Raw genomic sequence first — 17,759 nt, 5'->3', positions numbered from 1 at the left:
TACAGATGCTGTCTTCACTCTTCTAGCGGTTTCTCCCCGTCTTTTCCGTTTCATTTTGTTCTTTCTCCTCTCTTCGTCTTTTCCCCTTTCTTGCGTCCTACCTTCCTCCTCCTTTTGTATCACCCACTTCCTCCCATGCTACTCTCCTCCTACTTCAGCCCTATTTTCCGTCACACTTCTTATTTTCCTCCTTTTTTAGTCCTATGCTCCACCTTCCGTCTCAACATCTTCCTTCTTCAGTGTAATACCTTCATTCTTCCACCGTATCCTTCTTTTCCTATCCAAGTCTCCTCCTTTCACTTCTGCTCTATCCTCCTTCTCCCATCTTATCCTCCTCCTCCTCCTTCTGTCCTAGCTACTTCCTTCTTTAGCTTAATGTTTTCCCTCATCCACCGTATCCAACTACTTCCATCATTGCCTCCTCCTCCCGCCCTGTCTCCTTCGTACTCAGATTTCCTACTTCCTTTCTAACCTCCTCCCGCCACCTTTCCTGCCACTTCCTGCTTTAACCTCTCCCTTCTCCCACGTCAGGTCAGAGCTGCAGGTGCGGGTGGAGAGGGGTGACAGCGGGCGAGTGTTCTCATGCGACGCACACAATGGCCTTGGGGTGACCGTCTCTGCCAACCTTACCCTTGATGTTGTCTGTAAGTCCCTCTGGTGTTGTGATGGACGATGTAATTTAGCGTAAGTGAAAATTTCCAACTTGATGGGTTTGACGTGGTTTTGTCAATTTTTCTCACTAGAAGGAGGTCCTGGTTAACTAAATGAAGTAGTGTGACTGGAGCAATAAAAAGTATCTACTGAAGAGGAAGAGAGACCTCATACTGATGGGATTAAAAGAAATGTAGACCACAACAGCGCTTACATTTTGCGTGTGATTCTTCCCTAACTACCAAATAACTGCCCGCGCATGTTGTTTTAGGCCCAGACATCCACTCTTTCCCCTGACATTCACTTCTTCACATCTAGTCATTCCTGTCACCTTACGCCCTTCATTACCAGTCACGCCATAATGGAGCCATGTTTTTTTTTTTTTTTTTCCGCCTGCTTACAGACGGGCCTGAGTGGGTGGAAGCTCCTACCGTGGAGGTGGAGGTGGAGGAGGGAGAAGACCTGGTTATTGTGGTGGAGGCAGACGCTAACCCTGCACCTGTCACGTAAGTACCAAAATAAATAAGTAACTGAGTAAATAAATAAATAAATAAATTACTTAATAAACAAACCAATAAATTCAGTAATAAAATATAAACATTCTGCGCCAGAAATCGACATGAATTTTGATGGTAATTGCAGCAACCCTCATCATCATTATTATTTATCATCATCATCGTCCTTCTCATTGTCAAGAAAATATTTTCGTATAGCAATAATGATAATAATTATAGTAATAATAATAATAACAATAATAATAATAAAAATAATAATAATAATAATAATAATAATAATATCATCTTTCATCATTATCATTATCGTAGTAGCAGTATCAACAACAGTAATATCATCATCTACACCAACAACGCCACTACAATAACAACAGCAAATTACCATGATGCATCAATAGCAGGTAAATACTGTATGTTAACTTTCTCGCACACCTGGCGGTACATTAGTTAAAAAAAAAAAAAAAAAAAAAAGCCCCTGAAATGGGTATATCATTCCAAAACAATGAGCCATTATCTACATCAATTCTAGTTTTTTCCAGCGTTAAAATACAAAGCGATGAACATTTTAGTTACATATTGCTGCTGATAACACACACACACACACACACACACACACACACACACGTCAACACCTAGGAACGCAGCTTTTTCCAGCGCTAAAATACAGTGAGTTGGAACGCTTAAGGATATCATTACGACTAAATAAATGACATGGATACAGGACAACTGTAAGTCAACATTTATACTTAACGCTGGGCAAATTCTGAAAATATTACTATCATTAAAACAACACAAATAAGGGACTGAAATCACCTAAGCCAACAGCCTTTTACAACACCGAAATACTAAAGTTCAGGCAGATTCTGTTTTTCGTGACAGCAACAACAGGGCGAACAGACTCTGTGGTGATCCGATTCTGACCTACCACTAATATGTTAGCTCTTGAAAAACACGTGCATTTTGAGGTGGAACTGACAGGACTATAATCTGTTTACTCTAACCTGCCCCAGATTTTCGTCCATTTGCAGCTATTTTATGAATCTCAGTGGCAGAAAAAGAGAGTACTAAATCTCTGCATCTTTTTTCATAGTCCCTCTTCTTGACTAGCATTATATTCTAGTGTCGATCTTTCGATATACTGACGATGGAGAGATGGAAATATTATGCCAAGTTAGAATGACAAGGGTATAGTCTCGTGGTAGACTCGTTGGCTTTCCTCCACGTTTGTCTGTCTGTACGTCACTATTCTCATCGTCGTTTTTATCCCCATCGTCATTGTTGCGTTTATCCTCATCGTTGTCTTCGTCGTTGCCCTCATTTTCATCCTTATCGTAATCTTCACCATTCTCATCACCACCATCATCATAACCATTACCATGACCATCACCACCATCATAAAATAGTCTTCTTTCCTTTTTAGGTCGCTTTACATTGAACGGCAAGCCATATGGTTCCCTGTAAGCCAGGAAACCATTTACAATGCCGTGTGGTAACCATATAACCAACCCATAAGTCTTCCCTAAGTGTCTGCAAATGGGCTGGCGGAGGGTTGGTGCCCCTTCCCTGTAAAACAGTTAACTCAAAATCATACGGCCACCTCATACGGGATTATGGCATTTGGCAACAGACGGATAGACCTTAGCCCATCCTATCATCATCATCATCACCATCAACAGAACAGCACAATACAGGTTAATACTCCAACCCTCCCAGCGCATTATTACCATCACCCACCCACCCTTCTCCTTCGACCACAGGTACAGGTGGTGGCGTGGACCTCACCGTATGGAGGGTGTAGATCCTGAGGGCAGCAGGGAGGGCCGGCTACATCTTAGGAGGCTACACAGGCAGGACGCAGGGGGCTATTCTGTCACCGCTGCTAATTCTCGTGCCGCTCTCAACGCCTCCTTCACCATCAACGTTCTCTGTGAGTGTGTGTGTGTGTGTGTGTTTGAGAGAGAGAGAGAGAGAGAGAGAGAGAGAGAGAGAGAGAGATTTCAGAGTTTATAGCAATAGCACTTCTACAGTATAGAATTCCTCTTCACTAACGCCATGTTCTAGTGTTAATGTATTATTATAACTTATCGTTCATGTTGGAGAGGTGGCAGTTGTTGATCAGGTTTGCCATTCCCATCTGATTACTTTTTTAAATGATTTGTTTCTATCTCCAGGCGATTTTACTCAACATGAGGGAGATTTATAATGAACAGGTTAATGAAAGCTGTACCTAACCCCTCCATTTCCAAAAACCTCTTGCAAGCTGAATAAAATCGTCTGAAGGTAGAAGGAATATAATGAAAAAAAACTGTCATCGAGGTGAAGTGATTAGTATATATTATCCCATGACACATTTCTGTTTTTTGTTTGTGCTATCGCCAGACACTTTTATTTAATTGTGACTGACCTCTAGTAAGTAAAGGGATTAATGAAGACTGTATCTAGCCCCTTCAGTTCCATTAATGTCTCAGCCTGAACAAAGTCGCCTGGTGCCAACAATAATAAGGCAGAATATACGTCATCGGTGTGAACTGATTAAAGTGAAGAGAGGATGAGTTGGAGGGATGGAGTAGAGAGGTATTTGAGAGAGAGGGGTGTAAGTTGGGGGGAGGACAGCGAAATGGCAGGGGACAGGGAGACATGGAGGCGATCTGTTTCAGGCCACCCCTTACGGGATTAAGGCGTCTGGCTATAGATAGGTGGATAGATAGAGAGGGGGATATAAGTTGAGGGGAGGGAAACGAAATGGCAATGGGGCGACATCGAGGCGATTTGTTTGTGGTCACATCTTATGGGGTTAAGGCATCTGGTTACAGATAGATATTAGATGGACAGACAGAAGAGAGTATAACTTTAGTCTCGCCCCAGCAGACGCCCCCGAGGGAATGGTAGCGCCGACGAGGGTGACACTAGATGAGGGTGGTCCTGCGTCTGTACTGTGCTCGGCTGTCGGCAACCCCACCCCGACCCTGACCTGGACCAAGGGCTCGTTGGGCAACAGGTCAGGACTGCCAGTTGCTCTGGGACGTAGAGTTTAGAGATACATTCGTTCTCATGTGTGTGTGTGTGTGTGTGTGTGTGTGTGTGTGTGTGTGTGTGTTGTTTGGATCGTTTTTTTTATGTATGTGGCTTTGGAAATTTCGTAGCACATCTTCCTTAGTGATTTGTTGCATTCATTACATTCCAATATCCTTTTATTTTTTTTTCATGGATGCAAAGTATGCCGGTATTTAAGAGATAAAAACAGCACACAAGGCAATGTTAAGGTACAGTACGTATACAAGGTAAATCGCTAAGAAAACATTGCTACTATAAATACTGTGATAGATGGCATATAACCCTTTCTGTCATTGTGTTCAGTTTATCTCCCTTTCGTGTGTGGAGGAGTTATTATTTTCACATGTATTTTTTTCTTTAAGGCGTTATTTGTCATATATAGCCTATGTGAGTGAAAGTTTTTAAATCCTATGTGTAGAGGTGTGTTTTTTCTCCAGTATATGTGGTTATTTTTTTGTCATACATGTGAACGGAAGTGTATTTTTATGATCTGTGCAAGGGTTCGTGTTTCTCATATGCGTGTAATGTTCTTTTTCTGTCATACTTGGAGTGTTTTCCCAATTACGTATGTGGTGTTCTGTTTATGTCATGTATGCTGGGGGTTGATTCTGTCTCGTCTATGTGTGGTGTTGTTATTCAAACGTGTAGAGATGTTTTTTTTTTTCTGTATATATTTATTTTCGTATGGATGTGTTTATGTTTCTGACGTGTGGGTGTTTTTTCTCTATTTCTCGCCTGCGTGGAATTTTATTTTTCAACCTCTATGTAGGTTGTGTTGCTGACTTGTGGAGGTGCTTTTTCCTCTCTTATGTTTTGAGGCATGTGCGTTTCTGTCATGTATGCGGGTGTAATGTGTGTGTGTGTGTGTGTGTGTGTGTGTGTGTGTGTGTGTGTGTGTGTGTGTGTGTGTGTGTGTGTGGATATATTCTTTTATTTTTTGTGCTTTTTTTATAGATAATGAATGGAGGAAGGAAAAACAAAGGGGAAAGAAAATAAGTCCATGTGCCTAAAGGCATCCTCCATTCATTTATTTAATACGCGGATGGATTGTTTCTCTTTCAAAAATATACAGAGATATTCGTTTATCTCTACATTTCATTGTGTTAGTCTTTCATGTGCACACTTTTCCCCTCACGTTTCCAACATTTCTTCCATTCTTTTCAGCATTAATATATGCTTCATCATCATCATCATCATTTGTATATTCTTCCTCTTCTTCTCCTTATCATCATCATCATCATCATCATCATCGTCATTGTTATTATCATCATCATCATCGTCTGACAGTCCTCTCCAGGAAGAAGTCAGCATGCTTCCTCCAATTCGACATCTTTTCTTTATAGCAAGTTGTTTCCCGGACCGGTGCTGAAGGCTGACTTTATTTTCGCTACCGACGGAGGATTACATTAGCACTGAGATTTCGTAATACCTCTTTCTTAGCAATTCGTGCTGCACATTAGCCTACACTTACATGTTTTGTACTCGTATGTCATCCTAGCAAACCTTGTCGATATGAAAACGGTATAAATAACATATTAGGGAATGTCAAGGTGTTATTCAAATTAGATCGCTAATAAGAAGTGCTACGAGGCCTTCTATGGCACGAAAATACGATCCAAAAAGTGTACGTGTAATATCCAAAATAAATAACTACAAAAGGGTGTTACGGAGCCTCTTACGCCGCCTAAAGTAAGGTCGTAAAGTCTGTGTATCTCTGTGCTTCAGGAGCGAGGAAGGTGGAGGGAGGGAATGGGTCGGCGAGGGTGAGGTGAGGCTGGAGTTGGCAAAGGCTGCACTTACTGACACAGGCTTCTACCACTGCCAAGCCCGCAACGCCGTAGGAGCCGCACCGCCTTCCACTACGGCCGTCGTTGTGGCACGTAAGTTGGGGAGGTGGGGGGAGATCAAAGGCAAGCTGGGGATTATTGAGATGAATGGGGTAGTTTGTGGATAAGGTGGGGAGATATGGAGTTCATAGGCAAGTTGGAGGGGGATGGGGTAGGAGGGGTATTTCGTGGGGAAGCTGGGGTCAGATGAGTTCATGGGCATGTTAAATTTTTGTGGGATTAGGTGGGATTTTCTGTAGAGTTGTCAGAAGTTGTGTGTTTTGCTCATGCGGTGTGTACTTTTCCCTGGTGTGTTTGCTTTTGCTCGTTTGTATGTACATGGTGTGTGTGTGTGTGTGTGTGTGTGTGTGTGTGTGTAACAGGCAACCATGTAGACCTATTATCATGGCAGAAGTGGTTTATAGAGGGTTTGGAAAACAATGGGAAGAAGGTCAGGAGAAGGTCTTCCACTCGTGGCCAACCCTCTCCGGAATTAAGGCGTCTGGTTGTAGGAAGACAGCTAGAATAGTGATAAAGAGTAAAGTCACAGGGGAGGTTACGAGAAAGGTAAGATAGACACAGACGGTGAAACAGAATATACCCGAAGTAGACTAGACACTGATAAAGGATAGAGTCGTAGGGAGCTCTGGAGAAGGGTACAAGGAACACACGGTGAAACAAAAGATAGTTGACGCAGACAGTGGTATAGTGTAGCTCTGTGTGATCAAAGCCTTAACTCCTTCAGAGGCGCCTCTATCCCACTTAATTTATGGGGAGAGGTTGAGGGGGTGATGGTGAGCTGAGGCTATGTTATGCTATGTTAGGGAAAGGTAGGTTACGTTAGGTTAGGAGAGGTCATCATTTTGGCTGGGTTAGGTTAGGTCATGTGAGATGAGGATAGGCGAGACTGGGTTAGCTTAAGTTAGGTTGTTAGGTTAGGTTAGTTTGGCTGTTAGGTTAGTTTAGCCCAGATGAAGTTGTCAGGATTGAGTTAATTTAGGTTAAGTTAGAATGAGTTAGGTTAGATTAGGGTTAGATAGGCTAGGTTAGTTTTGGTTGCGTTAAGACTGATTCCAGCCCAATCCTCCCTTTTAGAGGCGCCGCGGCCCCACGTAACCCCAGGGGGCGGGTTGGCGGGGCGATGGTGGGCGGAGGTGGGCGGCGGGGGGCGACTCAAGTGCAGGGTGGTGGCCGCCCCTGCACCCACCTTCAAGTGGACCGTCAATGCCACCAGGGTCATTCTCAACAGTCACAAGTACTTCGTTAGGCTCCCTCAGGTAAGGACTCTCTCTCTCTCTCTCTCTCTCTCTCTCTCTCTCTCTCTCTCTCTCTCTCTCTCACAAGTACATCGTCAGACTCCTTCAGGTAAACCCCTCTGCCCCATCTCCCTCCTGTCAGGTCAATATTGGTGATCAATACCGATTTGCTGGGCTTGCGGCTTTCAAGGGTGCCAAGGATCTCTCTCTCTCTCTCTCTCTCTCTCTCTCTCTCTCTCTCTCTCTCTCCTAACCACATAAATCCAAGCCTGCCAAAGCGGGCGTGGAAATCTGCTTTATATATTTTAATGATGACAGTATTAATGATAGGAATTTGTATTTATGAATATTTCTTCGTAAACTAATGAATCACTGTCTTCATTTCCACCACGGGGAAATCAGACTTGCTCTCGCTCTGACTTGTTCAGCGGGAGGAAGTCTCATATACATATCTCGTTTACTATGACCAGAGGGGCTGTTTCTGCTGGAGTGAGTGAGTTTTTCAAGCGGAGGAGGAGATATCACATTCATCTATTCTCTTCTTAATAGAGGTCTCTTTTAGGCTTATTTCTTTCAGTTTGATGACATTGTTTTATTTCTATTCTTCTTCTTCCTGCCAGGTGATTTTACTAAGCTCAGAGATCGCTTTTTTAAGGAAGGGGGTCAGTCTAATAAGTCCCTCTCTTATTGCCTCACTCAAGCTAAATAATATCGCCTAAGGTAACATGAGCAAGTTTGTTATATCTAATGGTAGCAAGAATAATATTAAAAGGACGTGATGGTACTAAAGGTGTTAAAACCCGTCCCAGTGTACTGTGATGTAATATAATTCATCTCCTCCCCTCCTCTTGGGTACAGGTGGGGGACGTTCATAATCAGATTCTCGGGGATAATAAACTGGATCTCATCTCTTTCCAGTACCACCTCCCCCCCCCCAGTACCACTACTCTTCTCATCTCCCCTCCCTCCCAGTACAGCTTCACTCATTCTCTCCCACTATCATTCCCCTTCCTCTCTCCCGGCACCAGTACCCTCCCCAACCTCGCCTCCTTTCCTCCCTCATCTCAAACGTCCCCCTCACCGGAGCGGCTGTCTGTGTACTGCATGAGATGAAGGAAACTCTTTCATCTCTTAATTAAAACCGAACCCATCATCGAATGCAGTTTTCTCCTTGATGTCATTGATTTTCTTTGACTGATTGTGAGCGTCCCCGCCTGTACCCTGCATTGTCCCCACCTGTACCCTACATCGTCCCACCTCTATCCTGCATCGGTCCTAGCGCCTGAACTCACCTGCTTATCCTTAACCTTCGCCACTTGTTAACTCTTCCTTAGCTGTATAAAAATCGTCTGAAAAGATAGGACACTTAAAATAAGAAATACGTCATCGGACTGAGGCACTCAACCTCTTGATCCCGATGACATTTTTCTTAGTCACTAACAACCAAACGCTTTTATTCAGTGTAAGAAATGCCTCTCGTACTGAAGAGGATAATGAGGGCTATATTTAACCCCTCCAGTTCTAGAAGTCATTGTGAGTTTAATAAAAATCGTTTGAAATCAGCATGAATAGAATAAAAGACACGTCACTGGACTGAGAGGGTTCGTGTCGCACCTTCTGCTATGAACACCTAACGCGGATACTAATTCATTCACACCTGTGACAGTTCCGTTGCTACACAGACCCAGAGAATCGGATGTGGCAGGTTTTCATATACATCCGTGCATTTAGACAGATGTATTCAGTCCAACGGGAAATCCGCTAACTTGTAGTTCTGTTGCTACGACCACAGACAAAGTACACCGGGATCTCGGCAAATCCGGCCTTTGAGTGGTGCGAACAACGTAAGCTCTTTGAACTCTGCGCTTTATGAGGCCTGGTCTTTCAGTCTGAAAATCAGTATTGAGAGATTAAATGAATTTGTTGTGTAGCTTTAAATTACTTCACTAACGTAGTATTTCAGAACATAACGCTAAATTCTAAAATGCAACCTCAAAATCAGGCAGATCCATTTCCAAAAAAGTTACTTCAGATTGACTGCTAAGACTAGTTAAATTAACTTGGTTTCAAATGACTCCTTTAGCATAGAGTTTGTTTTTCCGAGATGTAACACCAGATTCTAAAATGTAGTATCAAAATCGGGCAGATTCATTTTCATTTTTTTTTTAATCTCCCTAGAATAATACTTTCAGGTAATTACTTCACCTCTTGGTCTTGGACACTCTCAGTTAATCTTTGATGGGATTATAGCCTCGTCACTGCTCTCTCTCTGTTGCCTGAGTAACTTTATGAATCGGTTTAAGTTAACCTAATATCACTTCCTCCAATTACGTTTCTAGGCGATATTCCAGGTAGCATAAACTTCATAACACCATTTTCCTAGCGATTTATTTTACATATTAAATCCTTGGCATTCTCTTGTGTGCTTTTTATATAGTTTTAGCATCAACGCAGTTTTCATTAACAACACACAAGAGGACGTCGAGGTGTAATAAGCAGAATAAGTCACCGAGGAGGACGTGTTACGAAACCTCCAAAGCCACTCAGAATAGCATCCTGTGTCTCATTTCATTCTCATCCACGTGGACCTGTGCAGGGCAGGTAATAAATGACGGTGCTCCAGCTGCTGTGTCCTCCCCCAGCGCCGATATTGGATTCTCCCTTTATCTCTGCTTGTGTATTTATTTATTTATTTAGTTTTTATGTGTCCGACTCTGGGCATAGGTTTCACAGCCTGCTTTCAAGACCCAGTAGCCCTCCTACGTTCCGTCCGCACACCTCTACATGTCACCACTTCGGCGCTAACACCCACCGTCCATACTGAATACATGCTAGGGCTGTCTTATACAGGACTGGTGTATTGGTATTAGTGGGGGTATTTTTACGACATGTCGGCGGGTCTTCTGGTCGATCAGTAAAGTCTGATTTTTATGAAATTCAAATCCTTTTTTATTTGATGGCATCTGTTTGAACTTTGAGGCTTCATTCTCTTACTGTTTTCTTCCTTTTTTTATAACTACTGTGAGAATGGTTTCGACTGTGACATAACTCTAACAGTTTTCCCTCCGACTTTTCCCAAGCTTGGTGTAAGGGTTGAGAGTCATCCAGTGAGGAAACCTGTCCTTTTTTTTCCTAGAACGATCTTGATCTTTAACCTGTTATTCTAAAAAAAGAATATGTTTTCTCATTGGATGATCCTCAGTCCCTCCACAATGTTTGGTTAAAATCGAATGCGTCTAAGTACTCTTTAATGTCATAAGAGATCAGCCCAGGGGATCAGGATAAATCTACGCCAATGTATAAGTGGGTGGCGCAAGGTGAGAAAAATGATGATAATGACGATATGTGTGTATCAGCTAGTAGACGGCCTGGTGGAGTGGGTGTCGGTGTTGGAAGTGAAGCGTGTGGAGGCTGGGGACTACACAGACTACACCTGCACGGCTACCAACACCCAGGGCTCCGTCACTACCAACCACACCCTCTCGCCTCCCTTACCACCCCTCCCGCCCACAGACCTACAGGTGAGAAAACACAGTGACTCGATCTTCCTTTTTCAGTCTCATTCTCCCACTTTCATTCTTGTGCCCACTCCCTCTCTCTTATTCCTCTCCTCATTCTCACCTTGACTCAGTTTCCCATCACCCTTTTCACTGTCCTTCATTCTAACTCACTCATTTTTTCACCTTTGTTTTTATCCTCATCCCTCGCCTTCATTTTCATTCACTCCTATTCCCTCATTCTCACGCTTAGTCTCGTCTTCCCACTTCATTCTCGTTCTTACTCTATCACCTTCGCCCTCACTCACTCATTTTCTCACCTTCGTTCACATGCTCACTCTCTCACTCTTATTCTCGCCGCCAACACCACTCATATCCTCGCATTGCTACTTCCACGCCTTCCACTCAAAGACCAATAGGTAGGACAATAAGGAATACTCAATCCTTTTCTCGTTTCAAAGCTCATTCATACTCTCAGCCATTTTCCAGCATTCATTTTCACCCTCTCTTCCTACTCTTAGAGGGGTATTATTAAAACCGAGAGCACGAAGTTGTGGACAAGCCCCAAATTTGACGATAATTAATGAAGTGTGTGATGATAATATAACATGTCTGATCTTTCTGTATCGTTGCTGACTACACCAGGTAATGTGGCAAGCAGGCTAATCACATCCAGCATATTACAGGTGTTCCATAAACGGGTATCAAAAATAAGGGACTTGCTTACACCTTGGCGCTGTCAGACTTAACAGTATCATCCTTCTTCTCAGTTACACTCCCTAGTATATCAGAAGAACAGCCTGTAATGCCTTGCTGGTGTTGTTGATACTTACCCACGCTTGCATGTGGTGTCTTCAGGTGGCTGAGGTGAGGGCCAACAGCGTCACCTTAGCCTGGAGCAGCGATGGGGGCAACGGCACCAAGGCACAGGGCTTCAACTTGAGGTACTGGACAGCAGGGGACCCACGACACCAGGTGAGAAAGGTGGTGGAGCTTGGGGATTGGGGGTAGGCCGGCTGGTGGAAGGGAGGAGAGAGAAATCAAATGTTCTAAGATAAACTATTGTCTCTGGACCACCAGATAGACAGTTTTGTAGACTTATATGTCTCAGTGTCGTGAGGTCTTTTACATTTTGTCCCTGTTACCTCCAAACGACAGCATTCTACTGAGGAAGGAAAGTGGAAGTCGCAGATATTTCTCTCGTCACATTCTATGTCCATGGTGTTTTTCTACTTTAATAACTCCTGTGCAGTTGATGGGTATAAATCTCATCTGACTGATTAATTTAGAATTCATCACGTATCGTAGGTATCAGTGAAAATTATATCTAGCCTCTTCAACTCGAACAACTTCTATTAAGCTAAACAGGATCGTCGAGATATAGCAAGGGAAACAAAGACGTCGTCATAATGAAGTAATGAGGTTAATATTAAGTAAACATCTCCAAATAGGCACGTGAAAAGGAAGTGGGGTTGCAAAACCTTCACTCTCGAATCTAAAACACACATTAGTTATCTGTTTTAATGAACCTTGTACAGTTGATGGGCTCTGATTTATTTTGACTAACTAAATAAAATGATGATGCCAACCCTGCGTCCAACAACGAGACCATATGGTTGCTTTGCCTGGGGCCTGGGTGGATCAAAGTCAGGCAGGTATGGTGGGCATGTGTTGTGAGCAGAGGAAGTTCACTCAGCTTTACGGTTGGTGGAAACGGTGGAACAAAAATATGGAAATGGTTTTGTGTAAATCCATTAACTCTCTTCTTTGATCGTGGTCAGAGTTAATATGCCGGAAAACAAAAGCGTGGACACAACTCTGCTGACGAGATGGACATGTTAAGAAAATTATAAATGAGGAAATGTACAGTTTATCGTATGGCAGTTGTAAAAACAGTTAGTGCTGTGGCTGAGTGTTCGACAGGCGGAAGGGCGAAGGCGTGATCAGACCCCCAGATTTTTTACGGATATAAAGCATTTGATGATGCTAGAACGTGTCCAACCTTTCATTGCTGAGACCACTCTGTGATCGGGATTTATTAATTATTTGCATAATCAGGGTTCATGGGTTTAAGAACATGGTCGTAGGCTTCACGCCCGTGTGTGTGTGTGTGTGTGTGTGTGTGTGTGTGTGTGTGTGAGGAAATGGAGTTGGGATGATATTCCGTAAGTGGCCGCCAGAAATTAGGAACATACGCACCTTCCCTCGCTTTCAAATAACACTTCCGTAATCTTTCTCGTGTCTATGTGTCTCAGGAGATGGAGGTGCAGGGCGGGAACAACTCGAAGCTGGTAGTGGAGGGGTTAACGCCGGGGCTTGAATACTACTTCAGCATACAGGCCATCAACCAGCAGGGACGCTCACCCTTCACCTCACCTGCTCTCGTTGTCATGCTCCCAGGTAAGCTTCCTCGTAACTCCTTGGAGCTCTTTCTTTCTTTCTCCTTGACTCTGCTTGGTACTTTTTTTCCCTTATGACTCTCAGCTGAATAAAATCGTTTGGCTTTAGTTGGAATAAAATTTTTGTGCCGTTGTTTTATGCTACTGTGTATTATTAACTCTTTACAATCTATAATATGCTACCTACTAACTTCCACTATGCATTGTACTTCTAACTGTAACAATGTACCATTTGCCATTGCACTAGCTACTACTAACTAAACTGCTTTCTCACACTATACGAGTATACTAACACTTTACTGCCCTTCACTAATATCTACCGAAATACCCAGTACTGTCTATCACTAACTCTGCTACTATCTACCGCTCTCCACTAATATCTACTAAAGAACTTTGACTATTACTATCTACTACTAACTCTGCTATCCACTATCTACTACAGTCTACTAACTACATACATCTAACTGTCTCCTGTCTAGTACTATCTCCTGCTACTATCCACCACTAACTATGCAGAGGTGGAGGAGTTGGCAAGTAGCAGCAGTGGGGTGGAGGGGAGTCCGGCAAGGCTACCCAGGCTACTCGTCCTCCTTCTCTCCCTCACCGCCGCAGCCTTCCTCGTCCTCAACGTCTCCATCATCGTCTTCTTCGTCCGCCGATACACCAGCAGGAGGAGACCAGAGGGTAAGGCCATCTCCATACCTCGTTAGTAATATATCTTCCCAGATCCAGACGCCTTATTCCTGAAAAAGGTGGCCACAAACATATCACCTCCATGTCACCTTGTCCTCTGTCATCAGGCTGCTCTCCCTCCACCTCACGCCACCTTCATTCGTGCAATATTTCTCTCCACTCCATCCCTCCATCTCAATCTCCCCTTCCCCCTCCCTCTCCCCTTCACTCACAAACACTCTTCTAATCAATTTCTCTTTCTCCATATTCTCCACATGACCATTTTAGGGAAGTTTTCCCGGCAATAATAATAATAATAATAATGGAAAGAGTTACACCCGCATCAAGATATTTTTGTAACCTTTTTTAATTATCAGACTCTTGGCATAGATTAAACAGTCAGTTCCCAGAGGCTCAGCAGTTCTCCAACGTGACACACACCTTCACAAAACAGTTCCTGCCCAACACTGCTTCTGTATGAGGACAACAACTCTTCCATTTCATCAGTCCGTAGTTGTAATATATCTTTCATTGTGTCTATCTTGATAATCATTTCGCCTGACAGGCAGCTGATAGTTCTGCGACATTTATGTTTTCTCTTTTGATCTTGGATCGTCTTTAATTGGGAACGAAGACTGAGATAACTAGAGGGGCTCTCAGTGGAGCGCATCTTTCCGACAAGGGCAACGTAATTTCCAAGCCATTCTGTATAATGGGTTATGTTTTCTCATCACTGATTAGGGTTTCGCAAAAAATTGTTTTCCGGATCCAGAATCTGTAACACTATCCAGATCGGTCCAAAAAGTTAATCGATTGTTCCCTGGGACATCGGCTATCTACCCACAAAATTTGGTCCAGATCTCTCATTTATTTTTTGAGTAATCCTGCTAACAGGGTATGATATCCTGATGTTCCTGATTTGTTATAGATAACTTCTTAGAATTCTTCTTTTCTTTTTTTCATGCTTAAAAAACTAATAATGTCGCCAAAATAACAGTCAGATTTAACCGTGTCTTGACGAACAGTACTGAATGCGTTTTTGTACACACTGCCTCAGGGTCGCCGGGTAAGGTGAAGGGTGTTGGTGTAGGTAAAGGTGAGGTTGGGTCTACAGGCAGCCCGGAACTGGACGCATCCCAAGGCTCCCGCTCCTTCGACAGTGTCACCCCAACGGACATCCAGGTGTGGACTCAAGGGCTCGTATTCTCGTTGGTTCAGGAGAGGGACGCCTTATTGTGGTGGCACAGATATTATCGGGTGGTTCTTTTGCCCGGTTAAACAAACGTCCCTCAACTTCCTCCCAATCCCCCGAAAAAAGCACGGTGTTTTGTCGGAAAAGGACAGTTTCAGCCTGTGGTCCACTGGGTTTCCTTCCAGATGAGACAGAGGCCACAGTAACTGCGAGGAAGTTCCCTAGTATCTTTTCCTTACTAGTTAATTTCCTCACTGAATGTATTAATATTCCATTCTCCTGTATGTTATTCATATCTCTTCAGTAACGGCTTAAACTGCATGCATAACACAGAGGACAATATTGACGTGCCCATATGCAGAAATTAACCGGCAAAGACAGGGGGTTAGGAAGCCTTCTTGACCATCGAGAATACGAGTCTATGTGCTTGCTGATTGTGGTAAAATCATAGGCATTGAGTTTTGGAAAATGCTAGAGGTAATGCACTGGAAATAATAATTGTTCTCTTCATTTATATAGCTTTTATTTTGTTTTCCTGCATTTCAGGTTATGTGCCTTAAGAGTCTTGATAGCCCTGAGTACAGAAAAGAGATCAGTCAGATTCCGGAAAAGCCGCATCTCTCCCCTCTCATCGATTACAAGGTCAGTCTGGACCCACAGAAACGTTCGGTGTCACAGCAGTCCATCAATCATACGCAGAGTCCCGCCCCCTCCGTCAGTCCGCGCCCCGCCACAGTCTCCACGCCACACCGCTACCACACGCTGCCCTCAGACCTTCGTAAGAATCCGCCAAGCTTCACCTACCTGAGTTCTTCCCCTCCATACCAGCCAGGGCCCAGGTCCGTCACGATCACTCGCTCAATTTCTCCTTTGTCCGACCACGACCCTGAAAGAGAGCACGACATTAACACTACAACGCCGCGTTCAGTGAGGACAGGTCAGTGGTACGAGTTAACACCGCCTCAAACTAACACCAACTCTAGACAGAAGAGAAACAAGCGCGACCACGACAACAGACGCCACACGTACAAGATGCACACGAACACTGAACTGGACGATCTACAGTCAGACGAAAACACTAGTGACTCGTCCACGGAGAGTGTATCAAACGAGAGAGTGCGGAGTAGCAGACGGCTTGGGAACTCTAGCATCACTTCCAACATTCCAGACGTCTGCCTAAAAAGCCCGAGGCCGTGTGAGACCAAGGTGCGTCACCGACAACGCGAGAGACATCCCGGTTCCATAGACGATGATAGATTGTCTATCTCGTCTCAACAAAGCGTCGACTCGCGAGACCAGACGACCCCGGCCACTCCTGAGCTTCCTTCCCACATAACACACCAAGCCGGTCAGTATAGAGCACATTCCCCTAATTTCCCCGTCGTTAGTGATCCCATTCTTCAGTCCTCACCTCATTTGCTTCCTGCAAAACCCACCTCACAAGTCACTTACCACGGCCAGCCACACCTCCAACAGCAGCTGGAGAAGGAACAAGAAGAACAGAAAAGGAAAGAGGCACAGCAGAAGTTCCAGAGGCAACTGCAGGAATACCAAGAAGAGCCACTCACTCACCTGCACGCTCATCACCATTTTCCTCCCCAGCAACAGCAGCAGCAACAACAACAGCAGGATCACAGTCACCCTACAGATCAACTATTACCCCATCAGCAAATCACGCAGCAGGATTTACCTCATCTCTCATATAAGCACAACCTAACCAGCATCCACGAGGAACCCAGCGAACCGCCACAAGCATCAGATCAACAGTGGCAGAGCACCCAACGCCAGCAACATCATCATTATCCCCACCACCCTCAACATTCCCCATCGTATCACCATCACCAAAACCGTCAGCCTTCACCGACAACCACTTGCCATCAGCTCCCCAGCACTCAGCATCAGTTAGATCAGTACAGCCTCTCAGACAGTCACCTTCGCTCAGATAGTCATCGTCTTTCAGACAGTCACCGTTTCTCGGACAGCTACCACCGCTCGGACAGTCACCACCTTCAACCTCAGCAGAAGAGCAGGGAGCCAGAAGACCTCACCAGCAGCTACCTACCGTATGCTCAGAGCTTACCATGTTGCCAACAGGGAGCACCATGCAATTGTCAGGCCGTGTCCCGCTACCCCCAAGACCATCCCTACGACCCTTCAGGCTACTGTAAATACTGCGTTACGTCAGCTTCGTGTTGCGACGAACGGTGCAGGCAGTCGGTCATGCAGAAGATGGAGTAGCTGAACATGTTGCTATCAGAAAGTTAAGAAAGCAAAAGTCAGGTGAACTTGTTCATACGTAGAGAAAGCAACATCATTCACGGTCAGTAATGTCATAAAACAGGATTATCACAGCAGGGTATCTAAAGAAATGGAAAAATATTGAAAACGAGAACCAGAATGTACAGAAACTTCCTCGATCCTTGTGACACAGATGCCTTAGTAGTTTAGGAAATACCTACTGGGATCTCACTCTCCTCTTCCAACAATGATACAATCTTAATGCAGTATTTAATTATGGTTCACGGCATACGTCGTTTTCATACTGTAGGAAAGATTTTATATCTATTACAGACGTGAGAGTAAGAAAGGGCTCATCAGTAAGCTATGAATGAAGCTTAGTTTAAAAGATATTGTAAATTCAAAACGTAAAAATTATCAGACAACCGGTAGATAAATTTGCATGTCTACAAACAAGTTCAT

At 44.0% G+C, this 17,759-nt stretch overlaps 1 protein-coding gene across 1 annotated transcript in view; it reads left to right on the top strand.

Annotated features, from left to right (window-relative positions):
• LOC145413766 (nephrin-like) overlaps positions 1-17,759 on the top strand; it is a 149,305-nt gene that overhangs the window by 55,070 nt on the left and 76,476 nt on the right. Inside the window, exons 13-24 of the mRNA XM_080283422.1 lie at positions 532-644; positions 1,055-1,157; positions 2,921-3,090; positions 4,032-4,161; positions 5,943-6,097; positions 7,139-7,320; positions 10,656-10,820; positions 11,655-11,771; positions 13,052-13,196; positions 13,712-13,879; positions 14,925-15,049; positions 15,606-17,223. Of these exons, the coding sequence (XP_080139548.1) occupies positions 532-644; positions 1,055-1,157; positions 2,921-3,090; positions 4,032-4,161; positions 5,943-6,097; positions 7,139-7,320; positions 10,656-10,820; positions 11,655-11,771; positions 13,052-13,196; positions 13,712-13,879; positions 14,925-15,049; positions 15,606-17,223 (3,191 nt within the window). The remainder of the gene's footprint in view (positions 1-531; positions 645-1,054; positions 1,158-2,920; positions 3,091-4,031; positions 4,162-5,942; positions 6,098-7,138; positions 7,321-10,655; positions 10,821-11,654; positions 11,772-13,051; positions 13,197-13,711; positions 13,880-14,924; positions 15,050-15,605; positions 17,224-17,759) is intronic.

The sequence above is a fragment of the Coenobita brevimanus genome, chromosome 97 (assembly GCF_032717465.1).
Source record: "Coenobita brevimanus isolate Jiangsu-jjx chromosome 97, ASM3271746v2, whole genome shotgun sequence".
NCBI lineage: Eukaryota > Metazoa > Arthropoda > Malacostraca > Decapoda > Coenobitidae > Coenobita > Coenobita brevimanus.
This window is presented reverse-complemented; position numbering and strand designations above follow the sequence as displayed.